Genomic DNA, 19,396 nt, shown 5'->3' with positions numbered 1-19,396 from the left:
CAGATGTCTCTCTTACTGGAAGTGCTTAAATTGCAGCCAGGCCCTAACTGCAAGTGGGTCTTAGGAATGTAGTTTTTAGCCTTCCAGTCCTTGCGATGCAGGAGGGCGTCCATGGGAGGCATGTCACGAGACAGTGCCCAGTATTCAGGGTCATGTGGCATTAAGCGGAAGCCAGTCCTGCATCCTCAGAATACCTAAACACTCATATTTTTCTCCAACTGTGATGCAGTAAACACTCAGGGTTGATGTATTCCCTAGGTTGTATATTTTGTGATAACTCTTGCCGGACGTGAGCTCTGCTCTGTAAAATGAACAAAGAGAAGTAGATAATTACTAAAGTCTTTTCAACATTCTGTGGATCTCTGACTTTACTGAGTAAACCTTTTCAAAGATAGGAAATGTAAGCCAAAGGCAGCACACATATATTTAAACTGCTTAGGAGGACCTTCCTTGTCCTGTGTGCCCCTGCCATCAAAAAGTTGATTTAATGTGGCTGCTGAGAGCCTCTTGTTAAATTGGACATTTGAGCTGATGCATCTGAGAGTATGAGAGAGTCAAGAATGTGTAGCTGGAGAGTGACGGGGATCTTTTTCGAAAGAGCTGCTGGTGTGCTGTGTGTCCCTTTCCCATCAAAGAAATGGGATCAGAAGACCTGCTTATGGCTGATAGTATAGAAAGAGGGGTTCAATTAGACCACTTGAAGAGAAGTTAGTGGTTTGGGGGACCTTCATCTACCTGACGGCTGCCTGGGAAACCTGACGAGATTTGGCTGGCTAGCTGTGAAGGAGAGCTGCTCTGTGTTGGCTTTGGCCTGCACTCCCAGTCTGTTGAGCCCAAGCCTGTGTAAGGGTTTCCTGAAGGCCAGATGTGAACCACCCAAGAGAGCTAACATGGGTTCATATTAGCTCCTGTCCAATAGGGCTGCCTGGAGGCATGAGAGTTCCCCAATGTGAGGAGCAGCTGCTGAGGAAGTGTCTGTCAGAATAGGGCCCATTCTTCTGGGTCAAGGGAACTATTGGGGAGAGGCTACCATTGTTTGGGGGCTTCTGAAGTTTATGTTAAAGCACCTATATAGTAAGAATTAGGTTTTTTCCCCCCCCAAGCATGTATCATTTAATTTTGTAAAACAAAAAATAAAAGGTGTAAGGGCAGCGATTTGACAGTCTTTTATTTGGTCTCTGTTTCTTGAACCCAACTATCTTAAAATGGATTTCTTCCACAATTCCAGTAAGTGCCAATAGCAGTGCCTTGTTCCCTTTTTCCAGATAACAACATGAGATGGTCACACAATTTGTTTTAAACGTCTATAGATTTATTGTGATTTCTAGACCCCCAGGCTTCATTCCATTACCTCTCCAGGCCTGCTTTCATCAGAGATGTTTCATCACTCCCTTGCCTGAGCCCCTGCCTACCTGGTTCTGTCGTATCCCAGGGAGAGGGGGAGGGAGACAAAGAAGACTTAGCCTTCCCTTTCCTGCCCTAAGATATTATAGCACATCACCTTGTAATGACTTATCCCAGTAGGCAAGAGGAGGGCAAGCTGTTCATTTCAGAAGGCAGAAGGGTCAGAATGGGTTACCTTCCTTTCTCTAGTGACCACCTCATCTTGGTATTGCCCCTCTTTACCCCCGCCCTGTCCAGTGAACTTAGGCTCAACTAGATTCGTTTTAAGGAGCTCTTCTGCTTGTAGCAGTAACTTTCTTCCTTTTCTCTTTCTCGGGGGCCTTGTTTCTGGAGCTGGGGCTTCAGATGTTTCCAGAAATTCTTCTTAAACCACCCACTAAGTTGTGCTCCTCCTTAAGGGGCTGACCTGGCTTCCCACTGGCCTTCAACTCTGCCTCATTTTACTTATCTCACCATTTCTCTGCATGTGCCCTGTCTGCAGGATGTCTGGTACCTTAATGCCCACCGCACATACCATATTTCTTCTCATCTTTGCCTGGGATCATGCTCCCTTCTGGCACAGGCCTCTGAAATCGGGTGGGGGACTCTTCCACTTCTGTTATTTCTGTACAAGTCCTGTGCATGCTTTGAGACCCTTAACACACATCACTCTTCTCAAGAAGGCTTCCTCACACCTGCACATATTGCTGCTTAGTCCCAACATATCAAGTACATTGTAGACTTGCAGGGGTGGTTAGTTCATTGTCTCAGGAATGTTCATTCTCTCCATGGTTAGATTTCACATTTCCTATCAGAGACCATCATGCATACTTTTAATTTTCTGCAATACTCAGTGGAGAGTTGGGTGTTCAGCAGGAGCTCCGAGAGTAAATGTTGACGGAACTCGATGTCCCCTTTCTAAGTGTCTTCTTATAATCACAGAACAGTGATTAATTCATCTGCCAGGGGATTGTAGGCTCTTCCATACCTGGGGATTTGGGACTTCATCTCTTTCTACAGAAATGCTTGAGATCATTCTTCCTTTGTTTTGAATATAACATACTTTGTTGATCTCTTCAGGCAAGTCTAGGCCAAATACATTTTTTTTGGCATGGCATTAGTACAGGTTGCAAAACACATTCTCTGTGTTGTTTGTGTTACGCAAAACTAGTTTCAGAGTTCAGATCCAATTAAGTCTGGGATTTTGCCACACATCTTGCTTCTGGCATGGTCAGGAGGAGGAGGGGGGAAGATAGTGAGAAGCTTCGGGAGTTTGAAATTAGGTCAGTCACTCCATAAAGAAGACATTTTCTTCTGTTTCCTCAAATGGCATGCCCTTTAACCGAGGCATTCCCATATTCAAAAACCCCTGTTGTTACCCAAGCCTGATGTCCCAAGACTGATAATCAATTCAGTTAAATTCCTTCACTAGCTCATTTAGCAATTTATTAAAAAATATATATACCTACTACATGCCAGGTACAGTTGTAGACACTGGGGTTTCAGCAGTGAGTAAATTCAACAGCGGGGTATTGAGAAGTGGCAGGAGATGTGGAAATAAATAAGGTATGTGACCATGTATGGAGGAGGGTGACAGTGGGCAGGGGAGAGATTAAGGAAGGTACAGACATAACTCTAGTACAGGGCAAAATATAAGTGACACCAAAAGGAAACCAAGTTCCTATACTGAGTCAAAGGAAACAGCGCACATGTTTATCCTGGGGTAAAATTAAGAAAGCCTTTATGGAGGGAGTGGCATTTAGATGAGTTTTAAGAATGCCTGCTGATTATTACTTCTTCTCCACCTCAAACCTGTTCTTTTATGCTCTACTTTCTGATGCTGGGACTGGGAGTCTGCAGACCGTCTTCTCCTTTGCCCAGAAAAGAAGGTGCTACACCTTCCTGTTTACTTCCTGTTCCTGCCAGCATTGCTGTAACAAATGTCTTCACCCCCGCAGCCATGCTGGTGCCATAGCTGGTTCTAGTTTACAGTGGTTCCAACATCCTAGGCCCAATTTCTCCATCCTCAGAGGTGAGGTCCCAGCTCTGCTCAGTCTCTCTAAGCTTCTCAGGTTCAATAACCCCAGTTTCTTTCCTTTGCCTCTTCAGCTCTCAAGGTGGTAGCTCCTTCTGCAGTTACTAGTTCTGATATTCTGCGTTCTCTTCTTGCCTTTTAGAGTCTTTGATATCTCGCCAACAATTTTTAATGTTATATTTTCTATGTTAAAATAACTAGGGAGGTTTCTAGTTCCTGAGTGGACACTGACTGATATAGAAGTTGGCTCCAGAAACAGTCCACGGAAATGACACTAAAAAATGAGATTTGAGGCTTGGTCATGTCCTTGGACTTGAACATAGTGCTGAACATAGTGACAGTAGTGAATCAGGATGCAAACCATGACATATTAACCACATTATAACCTATGTTTTATTGTGAGGAGGTACCTACTGAAGCAAGGGCCTTAGGGGACCCAGTGCTGGGGCACTTACCTGTGTGACAACAATAATGACTGCAATGCATGACAATGGGAGGGATGGCAGCTTCTGAGCACTCTGAAGCCCTTAAGAATGAAAAGGACCAGCTCAGGTCTTTAGACTCTCAGCACAATTCGTGGTCAGAGAGCCAGAGAGCTCCTGCAGTGGAACTAAAAGAACCTCTTATTTCCTGTAGCTTCAGAGCTAACCTTGCTGAAAATCAGAACAAATTTTACTTTTGCAGGTTTTAGAATTATAACAGAAGCTGCACCCCCAGCCTCATCAAGCCTTTCAATGAAGCTGAAAATCTTGAATCCCTGAGCCACTCTGAGGTCCTCTTACAGTGAAGGCAGCCCACCTTCCATGTCTGAGGGTGCTAAGATTCTGTAATGACCTCACCTGGGGGCTCTTGCTTTGCAAAAGGATGGCTGTTCTTCTCAAGATCTATCCCAACCTACCCTTTGTGGCCATTAGACTCATAACCAGACAGATCTCAGCCTGCTCCAGGGAAACAAGTACAAAATCTGACAAAGGAGGAAAGAGTTTAAGATTTAAGGTGGGTTTCAAAGGTGCTTGGATTCCAAGCAGGAAGATAACAATAAATATAGACATGGAGATTGGCTTATTCAGGGAGCAAACTGTAAAGCATACAATTAGTTTGGAACACAGTTACAAGTGTTAAAGGGGAAAAAAACCACAGGAGCCACACCCACCTACTTGACCAAAGGGGCCTGGAAAATGCATCTTCGACCTCCCTGTCGGGGTTCAATTAGAGTAGAACCAGGGATTTTTATCATAAGCAATTGTGGGAGTGAGTTAAGTGGTCTCTGCAAAGCTGCTGTCTTCACACCTGGTGCTGGAGCTTGAAGTCCACAGGGCAGGTAGTTGGGATGGGATGGGAAAGGAGGGTGGTATCAAGTGGGAGAACAAAGGCAAGGTGGAACCCACAAGCTTGGTACTGTGTCAGTCTCTCACTGCCTCCAGCATCTATGACGTTGATGATGTGGGCGTTAAGCAGGAGACACCTGTGTCCCTTGTCAGCAGAGCTAACCCACCTGGCCCCAAAGTCAGAGAAGCTGATGGAGGATCCAAGGGAGGGTGGGGCATAGCTGCCCCACACCAGTGAGGGATCCCACAGAGGAATGAGAACGTGCATGAACTCTAAGTTGCCACATTACAAAGCCACAACACCAAAACTGACAGAGGAAAGGGGGCTTTCATCTCACAGAGTAGTTTCCTGTGGCTGAAGTGGTTTATGCTGGGTGGGAATATAGGAGTGCAGGAGGGTAAAATGAGCCTGGGTGCTTCAGGCAAGCAAGGTCACTGATGAACATTTATATATCAGCTTTCTTACAAACCAGAACAGCATGTTACACTGGATCCTGGTGCAATAGGAAACCACTGTGATAGACTATCCAGTGTCATTTCAAAAAGTTTAAAGCCATTTGCACAGCATGATGTTCCCCTTGGGTCTCAGTTCTCCCCATTCTTTTTCTTTTTAAAATAATTTTTTTCTTTTTAAATTACTGTTGATGTATATGTAATATTAGTTTCAGATGCGCAACCCAGTGATCAGACATTTATATAACTTATGAAGTGACCACCCTGATAAATCTAGTACCTATCTTACTTGTATCCAAGCAAACTCTCTAGCTTCCTTCACAACTCTTCTTATCTCAGTGTCTCTACCTGACATACATTTCCCTGCCCCTCCCTCTTCCCTTGCAAGTTCCATTTCCTCCTTTGCGAATAGTGCCTTATGGCAACATTCATCCCAGCAGGATGGAAATGACCCAAACTGAGTATCACTAGACTGTGGCCTTCCTGAGGATGGGACCCTTGTCTATATTATACAAATGTCCCCACTGCCTAGCACAGTGCCTGGCCCTTAGGACGTGTTCCATAGATGCTTATTGATTGAATTAGGTCTCAAGAGCTTCTCATAAAATACTTTGCTTATATGATTTTTCAATTTTATTAGTAGCTTTGACTAATTAAGGCTTCTGATCACTGTCAAACCTAGAGAGGCAATAGATTTCTATATTTGAAGACAATTAAGAAGGCACCATAAAATGGCTCCTAATATCCTTCAGGAAAGCATCTACAAATAGACTCAGATTATCAAGAGGGAAAGGAAAACCATTCCTCTTCTGGGTTGGGCTCTAAGGCACTGGTGAATGTCTCATTCTTTCACAAAACGTAGTCATAAGTCTCAGTTTCTTTCATATCCTTAATACTTGCTGTCTCTTCATCAGGAGAGACATAATTATAAAGAGGCTTCACTTTTTTGATGTAGATGAAGTTAAACAATCTTCGGAAGCTTTGTTTAATAATCGAGGAGGTCATTTTATGGGATATTTTCCTAAAAAATTCGTGGGTTTTTCTTGCCAACTCCCTGACCGCAAGGTCTTCATCCAGAAACACTCGGTCGATAGCTGTAACGGCAGAAGGGCCCTTAGTTCAAGGCATCTGTCTCAGAGTCTGAGACACTTTAACTCTGAACAGTCCCACCCCCTTTCAGAGCCCTTTTCTGTCTTCTCCTCCCCCACCCCAATTTTTATTACTTTGACTAGCAGCATCCAGGAAGTTTTATCCAGACATCATTAAAAGGAAAATGGAAATATTCACTAAACATTTATGGAGTGTCTATTATGTGCTGAGCATTCTTCTAGACAGCATAAACATATTCATGAAGAAGTTGATTATAGCTCATAATAATGAAAAAAGTTGGACTCAGTATAAAGGTTCATCAATAGGGAACTACTTAAAAATTGGGAATATCATAAAATGAAATAGTATACACATATTAACATAATGTAGATCCATAATATTTGGCATGAAAGATGTTTATGATATATGAATAAATGAAAAAAGTTATAAAACAGTTACGATCATTTTGAAAATAGCCATGTAATAACTTATATTCTTTAAAAATGTCTGGGGTTTTATATATATATAATGATATGCTAATATCATTATTTCCAGACCCTGGGCTTGTGGGAAGTTTGTTCTTTCTTAAAAAGAAATGGGGGGGGGAGGGGAAAGGGATAGATTTAGAAAAAAGAGAGGAGGAAAAGGGGTAGGAGGAGCAGAAAAAGAAGAAAGGTTTGGAGAGACACAGAGAATTTACCAGGCAGTCAAGAAATATGTACTGAATAAATGAGTGAATACATGAATGAATGAAAAAGGAAAGAAGATAATGACATGTCAATGTAGGCTCATCAATTGTAACAAATGTACCATGTGGTGGGGGGTGTTGCTAATGGGATGGCTGGTGTGTGGAGGCAGGAGGTATATGGGAAATTTCTATATGCTCCACTTAATTTTGCTATAAATCTGAAATTGTTCTACCTTATCTGTTTGTAATTCTGATCATGGTGGGGAAGTAGAGGCTGACGGAGAGACACCAAAGATCCCAACATTTTGACAGAATAAACAATCCCCTTCTTTAAGTCCATCTTAATGGTGCAGGTGTACATTGCTATCTCCTAAAACTTCAGTTCTCTGAGGGCAGGGACTTGGTGTTGTTTGCTGCTGTATCCCCAGCAGCTAGAATAGAGCTGGAAAAAATATATGTTGGATGAATGAGTGAATCAGTTCTCAACTCTCTGTTCCTAAGGGCTCTAGGGTGATAAGTCTCAGAGAGAGAGAGAGAAAGGGGGGGAGGGAGAAATGAAAAAAGGATGCCCCTTAACTCATTTCTTTCATTGATTCCCCCCTAACCACCACCCCCCTCCCATCCCTGGCACCATTATAGAACTCATGTTCTATAATCACAAATAATGAATTTATTTAGACCTATGCATAAAGATTTCATTATACCTTCAACACTTACCCTCAAGCAAAACTTCAATGTCATCTCTGAGGAGTAAATGGCTACCCAATGTTGCCAAATACCCTATACACAAAATAAAACCCCAAAATACATTATGAAAATACATTCTCTGATGTTATCTAGCTACCTTCTTTGCCTTCTTCAAAGCAAAGCATCTTTAGATTATCCTTACTCTTTTAGTGCTCTCACATACTTACTATTTTATAATTTAATAAAAATTTTTATTGAAAAGTATGTATGCGTATAAACATGCACACATCCTAATTATACCAGTCAATGAATGACCACAAAGTGAATACTTCTAGCTACCACCTAGGTCACTCAGTGGAACAGGACTAGCATCCCAGAAGCCATCTTCATGCTCTTCCCCAGTCTGCCACTCTATCCCTTGGAATATATTCTTTCGGGCCTGTCTTCTCTTGCTCAGCATTATCTGAGATTCATCCATGTTCTCTAATGGGGCAATAGTTCATTTATTTCCATTGCTACATGGCAGAGGTTGGCCATCATTTTCTTGAAACATAGCCATGCCTGTGGGCTCTTATGTGTACATATCATCTCTGGCTGCTTTCTCCCACACTAACAGACTTGAGTAGTAACATAGACCAGCTGCTTTCAACCTTTTTCACCTCATGGCACACATAAACTAATTACTGAAATTCTGCAGCACACCAAAAATGTACATTTTTTGCCAATCTGACAAAAAGGTATAATTTTGATTGATTACATCAGATGACTATTGTTGTGTTGGCTGTTGTCACTTTAAAAAAAAATCTATATTGATTTCAGAGAGAGGAAGGGAGAGGGAGAGAGACAAATAGAAACATCAATGATGAGAGAGTCATTGATCAGCTGCCTCCTGCACGCCCCTGACTGGGGATCGAGCCCACAACCCTGGCATGTGCCCTGACTGGGAATTGAACTGTGATCTCCTGGATCCTAGGTTGATGCTCAACCACTGAGCCATGCTTGGCTGGGTTGTTGCCACTTTTAAAATTTGACAATCTAAGGAAAAAGAGGTCAGTGCCCCCATTAAATAGGTATTACATGTTTTAAAAATTCTTGCAGCACAGCTATTGAAAATTGCTGACGTGGTACTCCAAGCCTAAAATAAGTTGTGATATTTCATCCTATGAATTGAGCATTTTTTATCCATTTTGTTGATGATGGTCAATGTGTTGTTTCCAATTTGGGGCTATTATAAATAATGATGTTGTTACGGGCATTCTTGTACATGGATTTTAGTATGCATTTGTATGCATTGATGTTTGGTATCTAGCTGGGAGTGGATTTCCTGACTAATGGATATTCTTTATGTTCACCTTCAGTTGTTACTGCCGAACAGTGCAAAGCATTTTTACCCTGCATTAGTGTATGAACATTTCCATTGTTCCACACCCTCTCTAATACCTGTTAGCATTTTTTCTTTTAGTCATTCTCGTGGGTTCGGTGGTAGTAACACATTGTGATTTTAACTCACTTATTTTTGTGATGATTCGTAAGAGTTTTGTATATTTATTGGCCATTTGGATATTTCTTTTGTGACATGCTCGTTCAAGTCAGTCTCTTTTCTGTTTTTTATGTATAGTTGCCGATCTTCATCTTATTTATTTGTAGGCATTTAAAAAAAATTCTGGATGTTAATCTTTTTCATTATTACACACCTTACAGATATCTTCTCATACCCTGTGGCAAAACTTTTACATTTATACATTTTTTTAAATGAACATACATCTTTAATTTTAATGTAGCCCAATTTATTGTCTTTTCTATTTATGGTTAATGAATTTTTGGGGTCCTAATAGGAAATCTTTGCATGCCTCAGGAATATCATAATGATATTCTCCTATATTTACTTCTGAAGCTTTATGGTTTTACCTTTCACACTTTTGGGTTGTAGATCCAACCGGAATTACATGGCATACGGTGCAGGTGAAGATATTTTTTATGTACTCATGTACTTGATACAGCACCATTATGAGAAAAAAATTCCTTTTCCTACTGCTCTGCAGGGTCACTGTGTACGTGTGGAGCTGTTTCTAGGCTTTCCATTCTGTTTCACAGGTCTGTCCTGTATGTAACAGACTGTCTACAATTCTGTAACTTTATAATAAATCTTTATATGTGGTGGGACTAGTAGCCCGCATTTTTTCTTCAGGAGTATCTCAGCCTTTCGCTTTTCTGTGTACATTTAGAATCTACTTGTCAAGATCCGTGAAATTATCTGTTGGCATTTTTATTTACATTTGGTCTGGCCCTGCCAAGGCAACTGCAGGCGGGACTTGAAATTCAATAAATCCAGGAGCTTTTTACATAGCTAGTTTTTAAGTTGATAATTTTGTATGGCCTGCAAATGATGTTTTATAAATATCCAAATGGCCCTTGGCAAAAAAAGGTTCCCCACCCCTGCTTTAGTGATTTCCTCAAGAAGGATTCATGGCAGTGCTTTATCCCTAGTTCTTGTGTTTTTGAAAATGTTTTCCTGTTATCTTCATAGTTGGGTATAATTTTTCAGTCACAATTTTTTTCCACTTAGGATTTTGTAGGTGTTCTATTATATTCTAGAGGTTAAGTACTGAAGTGGAGAAATCAAATGCCAGATTTATTTATTTTTTAACTTAAAAGTGACTTCTTTTGCCTAAATTCTCAGAGAATTCTTTAACTCTAAAGTTTCACAACTTTATTGGGAAACATCTAAAAGTTGCATTATGTATAGAATATTTATTAAAAAATTATTTACTATCTCAGTATATTTAATCGTCTTTTTTTATTTCTTAAAATTATATCTTTGATTACTTTTTTCTGTTCTCATTATTTCTTTTCTTTCTTTATGCCTATTTGCATCTCTGATTGATCTTTCATACCTATCATTGCTCCTTAATTTTTCAAACTGTTTCTTGCTGGTTTTCATTTCATTTCGCTAGTGTTTCTCAACCCTGTACTCCTGTCCCTTACTGGGTTATCAACAATATATATTTTCTCTTCTGCTGGTTGCAATGCAGTTTTCTTTTGTGATAGTTATATATTTTTTCTTACTCATGCCCCCTATACTTTGAAAGCTTACTTTTCAGTGCTCCCACTACCTCATCGTATATCGACTGTGTGCTTGTATCTGTACTTTAGATCTTTATTTCAAAAAGTTTAAGATTCATGGAGATGTTTATCATGATTTTCATCTGCTTTGTTTTTATTCTTTCTTTTCTCTCCTTTCCCCCCTGGAAATAACTCTGTAGAGAGATAATGCCATTTCCTTTTTTAAAAAAAATTACTTATTTTTGTATCTTGCAATAGTTATATACAGAGGATGGTTTGTGGAAAGTACCAGGGTAGAATTCAGAGTAGAAGGAATTCTTTCTGGTTTGAAATAAAGTTCTTGTGACACCGGGTTTTCCCTCTCTCTCTCTCTCTCTCTCTCTCTCTCTCTCTCTCTCTCTCTCTGTGTGTGTGTGTGTGTGTGTGTGTGTGTGTGAGAGTGAGTGTGTGTTCCTTTCTTCTTCTCTGACCAGCACAGATCAGGAGCTCTAGTGCTAGTCATACCTCAGTTTGTCTTCTACTCTAAGTGATGGTTTTCTTTCTATAAGAACAACTTGACACTGCATTTCCTGATTCCTTGCTGTGCCTGCTACTCCTTGGGGCCAAGCAGGGTCAAGTGAAAATCCCATTACCAACTTGGGAACTCACTTCCTGTCATTCCAGATAAAGGATTGTCAATTTGGATGTTCATGATGAGAATCTAGTGGGAAAAAACTGTTTGGTCAGGTTTGGTCAAGATTGAAAACTTTAGTTATCTTCTCTTAGAACCTTCCTGCACTGCCCCCCCCCCCCCTTTTTTTTTTACTTTATGGACTTGATAGCTCTTCCTCATCTGTTAGAGTTGTGGTTACAGATGCCCAAGTTTTGTTGAAGATGGTGTTTATATTTTTAGATATCATTCTTATTCCTTGGGTAGCGATTTTTAAGTAGTGAAGGGGAATAATGAGCAGTGGCATGCCATCTTGTTAAACTTTGAAATCATCCTTCCTTAGTGCACTTTGTATAATAATTTAATCACATAGCTATGCTCTCACTGTGTAGTATAAAACAGAACTTTGTTCTCATCACATATAGTAACCTCTATTCATCATAGATATCACATGATGGGTCTAGTCCATCATAAACAAAAAAGATTTATAATTTTTTTTTCAAAGAAGACTTCCAGCTATACCTTTTAAGACAAACTAGGAATTGAATTTGATTTACCTATTAAAATAATAGATGCTCTCCTCAGATATACTCGGGAGCTCCTCAGGAATCCTAAGCAGTCAGATATCAAATCAGTAATGTAGCTCCCATGAGAAATAAACTGAGAATAAAAAGGGGGAAAAAACACTTAGTTGTTGAAAAAGTGCATTTGTTCCTTTTCAGAGAGGCTTCCAGAGAAAAGAACCTGGTTGCTTACACCAAATAAGGTCCAGTTAAAAACTTGAGATTCCAATATATGAACTTGCTTTCCTGTTTGCGGGCCTTATTCAGTTGATTATGATTTCCCAGCCTAACCTTGTGTTTCCACCTTTGCTTAGCATGCTTCCATGTGTCACTGTGTTCATGCCGGTGTTAAGAGGACCAGCTCATTAGGCAGTGACTAGATATTTCCAGCTTTTCTTTTGGTGATCTGACCTTTATACTCATCCAAGATGAGTTGGAGGTGGGTTGGAGGAAGGAGGCTAGCTAGAGAGGATCAATGTTGAGGAAGAGGAAGTGGAAAATGTTAGTTTTCTCTGGTCTCAAGCCCTAGCTGTTATCACCCATTTCGTATTATTTTTTAACTTCGCCTTCCTTCTCCAAGACTAACCCTCATCCCCAGCACCTTTCCATCATTTTTGGAGGTCCTTTCATGTTCTTTCTATAACGTATGGTAGGAAACACCAAAGGGCCACTTACAATATTGTTGCAGATATTGAGCACGACCAGCTCAAAATTGTAATTTTCCACGAGCAGATGCAATGCTGGCCATTTTAATGCTGAGGCGCAGATTTCCAGTGTATGTTTACATGACTGCAAAGCAGAAAACAGTTGATGAGCATCTCTGTGTCTAGTGTTACATGGTACACGGCTCGTCTCTGCAAAACTAAGGAACACAAGGCCTCAGGACTTACCGTAACGACTCTTTTGTCTGTATCCTCCAGAAACAGGATCAGAGGCACCAGGGCTTCTAGAACCACGGCACTCAACATCCATGTGTACTGGTTCATGTCCCTGAGCAGTTCACCAAAGTGCCGGATGGCCATGCTCCGAATGCCTGCGTCATTCTGCAATTTGTGCACAGAAAAGGCGCATTTGAGGATATTTCTAGGGCTTCTTTCTTTAAACAGTGTGACATATATGTTTGTATATATATTTATACACTTCCTTCTTTCTATAGTTTAATAATGTGCTCGTCAGTGAAATCTGAATAATTCAGAACTAAATTTTGGCAAGATCATTTACTATGAAATAAAATTCTCTGGTTCATAAACTACCCATTCCAAAAATCTTTAAAAATAGATTCCCTTCAATAATAAAGATAAAAATAAATAAATAAGTAGATAAATGAATAAATAAATAGATTCCCCATGGCATACCAAAAGTGTTCTTGCTTATTAAAATAAATTACTACCATCCAACTTGTCTGGAACACATTTAGTATACAAAATGAGGATTTTCAAAATATACAACTTTCTGATGAGATACTTTTTAACTATAAGGTTTATATGATGATAAGAAAGCCATTTGGGGCATTATACATCATCTCTGATCACCACAAAACAGCTGCAACACTCTCTTTTACTGGTGGGAGAATGAAACACTAAGAGACTGAATCACCTGCTCAAGATTTCACAGCTAGTAAGAGACAGGGCAGGATTTGAACCCAGGAAGTCCAGATCCAGGGTTAACCAATATATACCCACTAAACTACAATTTCTCTTTCATCCAAGGACAGAGGCTATTCTTTGATTCTCTTTTCTTATGGGTAGGCTTCTCCAGGTTCTCATATTGTAGTTAAATAAAGGCAGTACTTAACTAATATTGTTATCTCAAAAAGAAATGGTGGCTCTGCACAAAATGACTGTCTTCTGTTGACTCTTTCTGGGATATAATATCATTTCCTCAGCTGGGGCTTCAGCTGAACTATAAAACCTAATGATCTCACACTTCTAACTGTTTAACTCACATGATCCATCAGAGGGCAGTAGCTGGAAGCAATTCTGGTACACAAAGATGAGTAGGTCACCCTGTCAAGTTTGTTCAAAAGTCTTCGAAGGGTAAACAAGGCCCGAATTACAACAGTCTTGTCTTTGGAAGAGAAGGCATCCATGATGGATATTAGTAAGCCGCTGACATCTTTTATCTACATATAAAAGGAAGAAAATGGGGGGATTTTGGAAGGAGACAGAAACTTGAGCTAGCATTTGGTATGTACACCTCTGCATTTGGGCATCAGGCAGTGGTGTGCTGGAGCTGGCTCACAAGAGTAAATGGTAAACAATTTTGTAAGCTGCTCATTAGCTAGAAGTCACTACTGAAAAATTAAATTTCATACATTTAGAAACAAATAAAAACAATAGCAGTAAATACTCAAAAGCATCACTTATTTTGCTACACTTTACTCCTAAAAGCCCTTGAGGTTATTTACATGTATTATATCTGTATGATGTGCTATGGTGCATCTCTTCCCAACTCCATGTTTAATGATGTTCTGTTAATAGCTTGAAGTCATCCATGGTGGGACTCTTAACACCAGGGAAATTAGCCTTATTTCCACTGAGCTGAGAGTTAAACATTTACCAACATACCACTAGCAGCATGCCCTCTAAATTGGGTAATGATGACCTGTTTGGACATGAGAGCCAGTTGGAGATCCTGAGCCAAGTCATGGGAGTCAGTTGCAGATCAGAGACAAATAGAATTTAAGGCAAGGAAGAACATGAATAGGAGACACCAAAGGAGAAAAAGAAAGGCTGGAAAAAAAAGTAAAAGAAATAAATACTCTTTGCCAAAATAATAGCCAATGGCCACTTGTGTCTGGCAGGAAAGTTGTGTCTTTACCAATAGATAGTATGTGAAACCTCAATCCAGTAATTCTCTTTCACTCTCCTAAATAACCTTGACACCAAATCTCCCTTCAAGTATTAATAACACTGGGAGTAACTAACTTTCTGTTCACTAAAATAATGTACATCTACTTGTATGATTTATTTAAAGCAAAAAAGACCATGGCTCATTTCACTCTAAATGCAAAATGGGTGCCCTCTGACTGGTTTGAAGTTTTCAGAGATTATGTTTAATAGATAAACAAGGAGTTGTTATTAAACATATTGGGTCAACAGTGATTTTTAGAACAGCTACACTCTCAGCATTGTGCAAAGTACTTTGAAATTTCTGAGGGAATTACAACACATAGGGGTAGACGTAGGTTCAGTCCTCCTGGAAGGTAAGATATAGTCACATGATTCAGCAGGAACCAGTATAAGACAGTGGTTCTCAAGTTTAACCTGTATTAGAATCACCTGGAGGACTTTTGAAAACACAGATGGGTGGGCCCCACCACCAGTATTTCTGATTCCTTAGGTCCGAAGCAGGGCCTGAAAAGTTGCATTTCTTATAAGTTTCTAGGACATGCTGATGCTGCTGGTTTAGAATTATATGTGGAGAAGCACAGATATAAAATGTTATATAAGAAAGTGCACAAAGCTGGTGTGGCTCAGAGAGAGAGGAGGCTGTTAGAGATCAGAGTAGTCAGTGGAATTTGACTAGAACTGATCATTGAAAAAGTAAAATGTGACTATGTATGGGTGAAGGAGGAAAGTGTTAGCAGTGGAAAGAAAAGCTTGAGGGAGTCCTGGGAGATGGTAATTAACATGCATGCAAATGTGTATGTTGGAGGGGAAATTACCTTAACGTATGTGGTTCAGACTGTAAGAAAGTGTGTTCATGTAGGGTGATGCTGATAAATTTAGAGTGCAATGAATGGTTTTCTGGGAAAAATATAAATTAGGTGATAAAGCCATTAAATTGACTTAACACATTCCTTCCAGTCAATCCAGATCCCTTAGTGATAAAACATCAGTAAGGATATTGAGCAATATCAAGTCTCAGACTGTGATCTGGGTGGTGCCGTCAGACACAAGCCAGACACACACATACCTCGTTGATTACTGACGCCATGCTGGAGATTTTCTGTAGGCTCAGCTTGCTAACTGCAGCATTGGAATCATTGACCCAGTTCTTGAAGAGACCCAGAAATTCTTCTGGGAATGGGTCCTTGAAGAATTTATTCAGAAGCTGAAAGAGAACAGCTAATACGTTCCTAAGCAGAGTAAAGGCCAACACGCAATTTCTGCTTCAGGCATAAAAATCAAGACATTTTCAATAAAACTGGAACACAAGTCACACTCAAACTCCAAATACTTATACGTATTCCCACATATATTCCTGTGCTCACATCACCACATCACTCACCAGGAAAGGCACACTTTCCTTTTATAATCAGTAACTGATCAGTGGGGTGATAATTTGGTACCATGTGAATACTGTGTTTTCCAATAACCTTTCACTTAGTGATTTTAAAATTATTAATGATTTTTTCTTCATTTATTACATTGGGACTTACAAAGGGTGATTTTTTTATGTCTAGCATTTTTTTTCTACATTTACTGGCTGACACCTCTCTCTCTCTCTCTCTTTCTCTTTCTCTTTTTCAGCTTTTCATTTTGAGTATTACCAAGGATTTATGCATTAAAAATTTTCCAACATATTACAGTTATTTGCAGTTATTATTTCTTTTTATGCTCAAATTTGGCCAGTAGGAGCCCCTACATGTTGACTCTTATGTTCTTTTGACATGACCCATCTACTTTTGAGCACTTCTTTGCTTATAGAAAAATTAGATGTCCCAGGCTCATCTTATATTTTCCTTGCCCCTGAAATTACTCATTTCTTTAAGGAGACAAGGTTCTTTTTAGTGAGTAATGGTACTGAGACACCATTAGAAGTGGGTACTAGAGTGTACTCATTGTTATTGGCCTATTATGTCTTCTGGGCCTTTACTTGAGCTAGGAAATACATTTTTTTTCTTTTGGTTGCAAGTTCATTTTGACAATGTTGATACATTCAATTCAAATGTAATATAACAAAGTTTACGTTAATTTTTTACAGTTTTATGTTTGCCTCATCTTTCTCTTACCTGGAAAACCTTGGTGCCTAATAGCACTAATATGAGTACTTATTTGCTTTCTGCATTATAATGCATACCATAGTTTTAAAATTATGATGTCAACATATAATATCAATAAACCTCCTGAGTAAAAGCGAATTATTTTTAAAAATATTTTTGTCCTTAAAATATATCTCACTGAGGATGTATAGTCAAAGCACTATGTTCATAAGTTACTTGATATCCTTCATAAATTTGTGTGTGAGAGGGAAAGAGAGAGAGAATCATACAATTCATGGAAAGAAACACTAAGGTAATAATAGGTAAGCAGACAAAGGAGAGATCAGATTATTCACAAAATGGAGCTTTAAAGAAAAGCCAAGGTGAAAACACATGATTCAGGAAAATAAAAATAATGATTTAAACAGAGGTAACAATACTATCCTCATTTTTCATACGTTAGTATTATATAACTAGAAAGCCCAAGAGAATCAACTAAAATATTAATGGAGTTACTGTAAAAGCACAGGAGAGCAGCTGAATTCAAGATAATAGTTTAATTTTCCTGAACATTCAGTAACAATGAGCTTGAAAATCTGAATGAAAGGGCCCCCATTCACACTAACAATTTAAAATAACATAAGCTACTTAATAATTCCAAAATTAATATGTAAAATTTATATGAAAATTACAAAATATTGAAGAAAAATGAAAGTATTAAAATATCAAGTATTCCTAAGAAGCTCATAGCATTAATATAATTACAGTATTTTCAGCAAAAGTTTTTTTTCCTTGAAACCTAGCAAAGTTATTTTAAAATTTAACTGGAGGAACAAATATATAGGAAAGACAAAAGAAATTTTGAAAAGAAGAGTTGAGGAGAAGTTGCTTTGCTAGATATTAAAATTTATTTGCAAATGGCCATAATTCAACAGTGGGATGATTCTACAAGAATGAAAATAAATGGAACCTAGCAGAGTAACCTGAGACAAACCCTAATATGTGTGCTTGTGCTTGGGCATATGAAATTAATAATAACATTAATGAAGGCATAACCAGTGAGTAGTGAGTTTAATGCTTATTAATTAAATGATGCTTGGTTAGATAGTTAATTATTTAGCAAAAACTAAAGTTAGATCCAAAAGGATTTCCTCAATTTGCTTGACTCTAGTATGGCATTATAAGTTATGGTGTAATATTCATATACAGAGTAATCTGGGTCTTCATTTCACTCACTTATTTGGCCCATTCTCCTCCCCCCCATAGCCTGAAGTGTCATTTAGATCCCAGATGTTACCTGCTAACTTTAGTAAACTCAGTTATCCCTCAATATACTTTAACAAGCATGCAGATATATTTTAAAGGAATTTCAAAAATAATTAGTATTTGTGCAAATCTATACCCTCCAGGAAATGACAAAAGCCAACTCCTAGAGCAGGCTGAGGGTTCAACCATCCCATAATCCAGATCTGTCCTTACCTTACCCCCTCAATCTCAGATATCTGTCATTGTCTTAACTTGAGGTAAAATAAATATTCAGAGAAGGAGATAAAAGGACAGAGTGTTGGGTAAGTTTGGGTAAGAAAAGGGAGAACTCAGTTGTTCATAGACTCCTAATAAAACTCACTTCAGTGAGGAAAATGACTGTGATCACACTGTCCTCGGACCTTCTCGGACCTTCCACCGAGAGCTTGTAGAGATACTGCAGGGTCTCTGGAAACTGCGGGAAGTTATATTCACCCAGAGTTCTATAAAGGAGAAGTAGGCAGAGTTAGCAAAGATCAGAACACTTTCTGCATCAGTAAGTGCTAATGGTAGTAAACAGAGAATTATCATCCCTATATTTTGTACCATCCAGATAACAAGCAAGGTATTCTTGAATACTCCCTAGTCCAGGGGAAATGGCCATGCAGGCCACCTTTATGGATATAGACCAAGTCCTTCCTTTAAATGATATAAGGAAGGAGAGAGTTGGTGCTCTCCTGGGTTACTTTGGAGAAGAGGTGATGAACTCTGACTCACTAAGCTAATCTCCATGACACACCTGGGCACTGGCAAGGCTCACAGGTGCCCAACACACTAGTGGGGACCAGATGGGTTGTGGCAGGATTGGGAAAGAGGAGGTGACACATTCCATTTGAAGGCTCCAGGTAGTGGCTCTAATTCAATGCTTCTGGGATGTTAACGTGCACACAGATCACCCCGGGAATCTTGCTAAAGTGCAGATTCTGATTCATTAGGTCTGGCATGGACCATGGGATTCTGAATTTTTAACTGCCAGGTGTTGCTGTGGCTGCTGCTCTGTGGACCACACTTTGAGTATGAAGATCCAAAATTACTAAGAACAGAGTGACTCTTAACTGCGGGCCATATGCAGGGTGCAGATGAACTACATTTTTCAAAACTAGGTGTGTTCCTGAAATCCATGTGCAAATAAGAGCTCTCTCACCAGGTACAAGGGCAGGAAAGGGAAAACTATCCTAAAGTATAAGCCTCTCCAAATAAATGAAGAAGTAGGAATCGCATGGCAA

General features: G+C 39.4%; 1 protein-coding gene across 1 annotated transcript in view; it reads right to left on the bottom strand.

Annotated features, from left to right (window-relative positions):
* Positions 1–6,048: 6,048 nt before the first annotated feature.
* MROH9 (maestro heat like repeat family member 9) overlaps positions 6,049–19,396 on the bottom strand; it is a 41,502-nt gene continuing 28,154 nt past the window's right edge. The window contains exons 13-20 of the mRNA XM_087828180.1: positions 18,493–18,613; positions 15,857–15,994; positions 13,884–14,060; positions 12,829–12,981; positions 12,614–12,727; positions 11,933–12,035; positions 7,694–7,756; positions 6,049–6,293 (exon numbers count right to left, since the gene is read on the bottom strand). Of these exons, the coding sequence (XP_087684306.1) occupies positions 6,049–6,293; positions 7,694–7,756; positions 11,933–12,035; positions 12,614–12,727; positions 12,829–12,981; positions 13,884–14,060; positions 15,857–15,994; positions 18,493–18,613 (1,114 nt within the window). The remainder of the gene's footprint in view (positions 6,294–7,693; positions 7,757–11,932; positions 12,036–12,613; positions 12,728–12,828; positions 12,982–13,883; positions 14,061–15,856; positions 15,995–18,492; positions 18,614–19,396) is intronic.

The sequence above is a fragment of the Miniopterus natalensis genome, chromosome 19, assembly GCF_054644295.1.
Source record: "Miniopterus natalensis isolate mMinNat1 chromosome 19, mMinNat1.hap1, whole genome shotgun sequence".
Classification (NCBI taxonomy): Eukaryota; Metazoa; Chordata; class Mammalia; order Chiroptera; family Miniopteridae; genus Miniopterus; species Miniopterus natalensis.
This window is presented reverse-complemented; position numbering and strand designations above follow the sequence as displayed.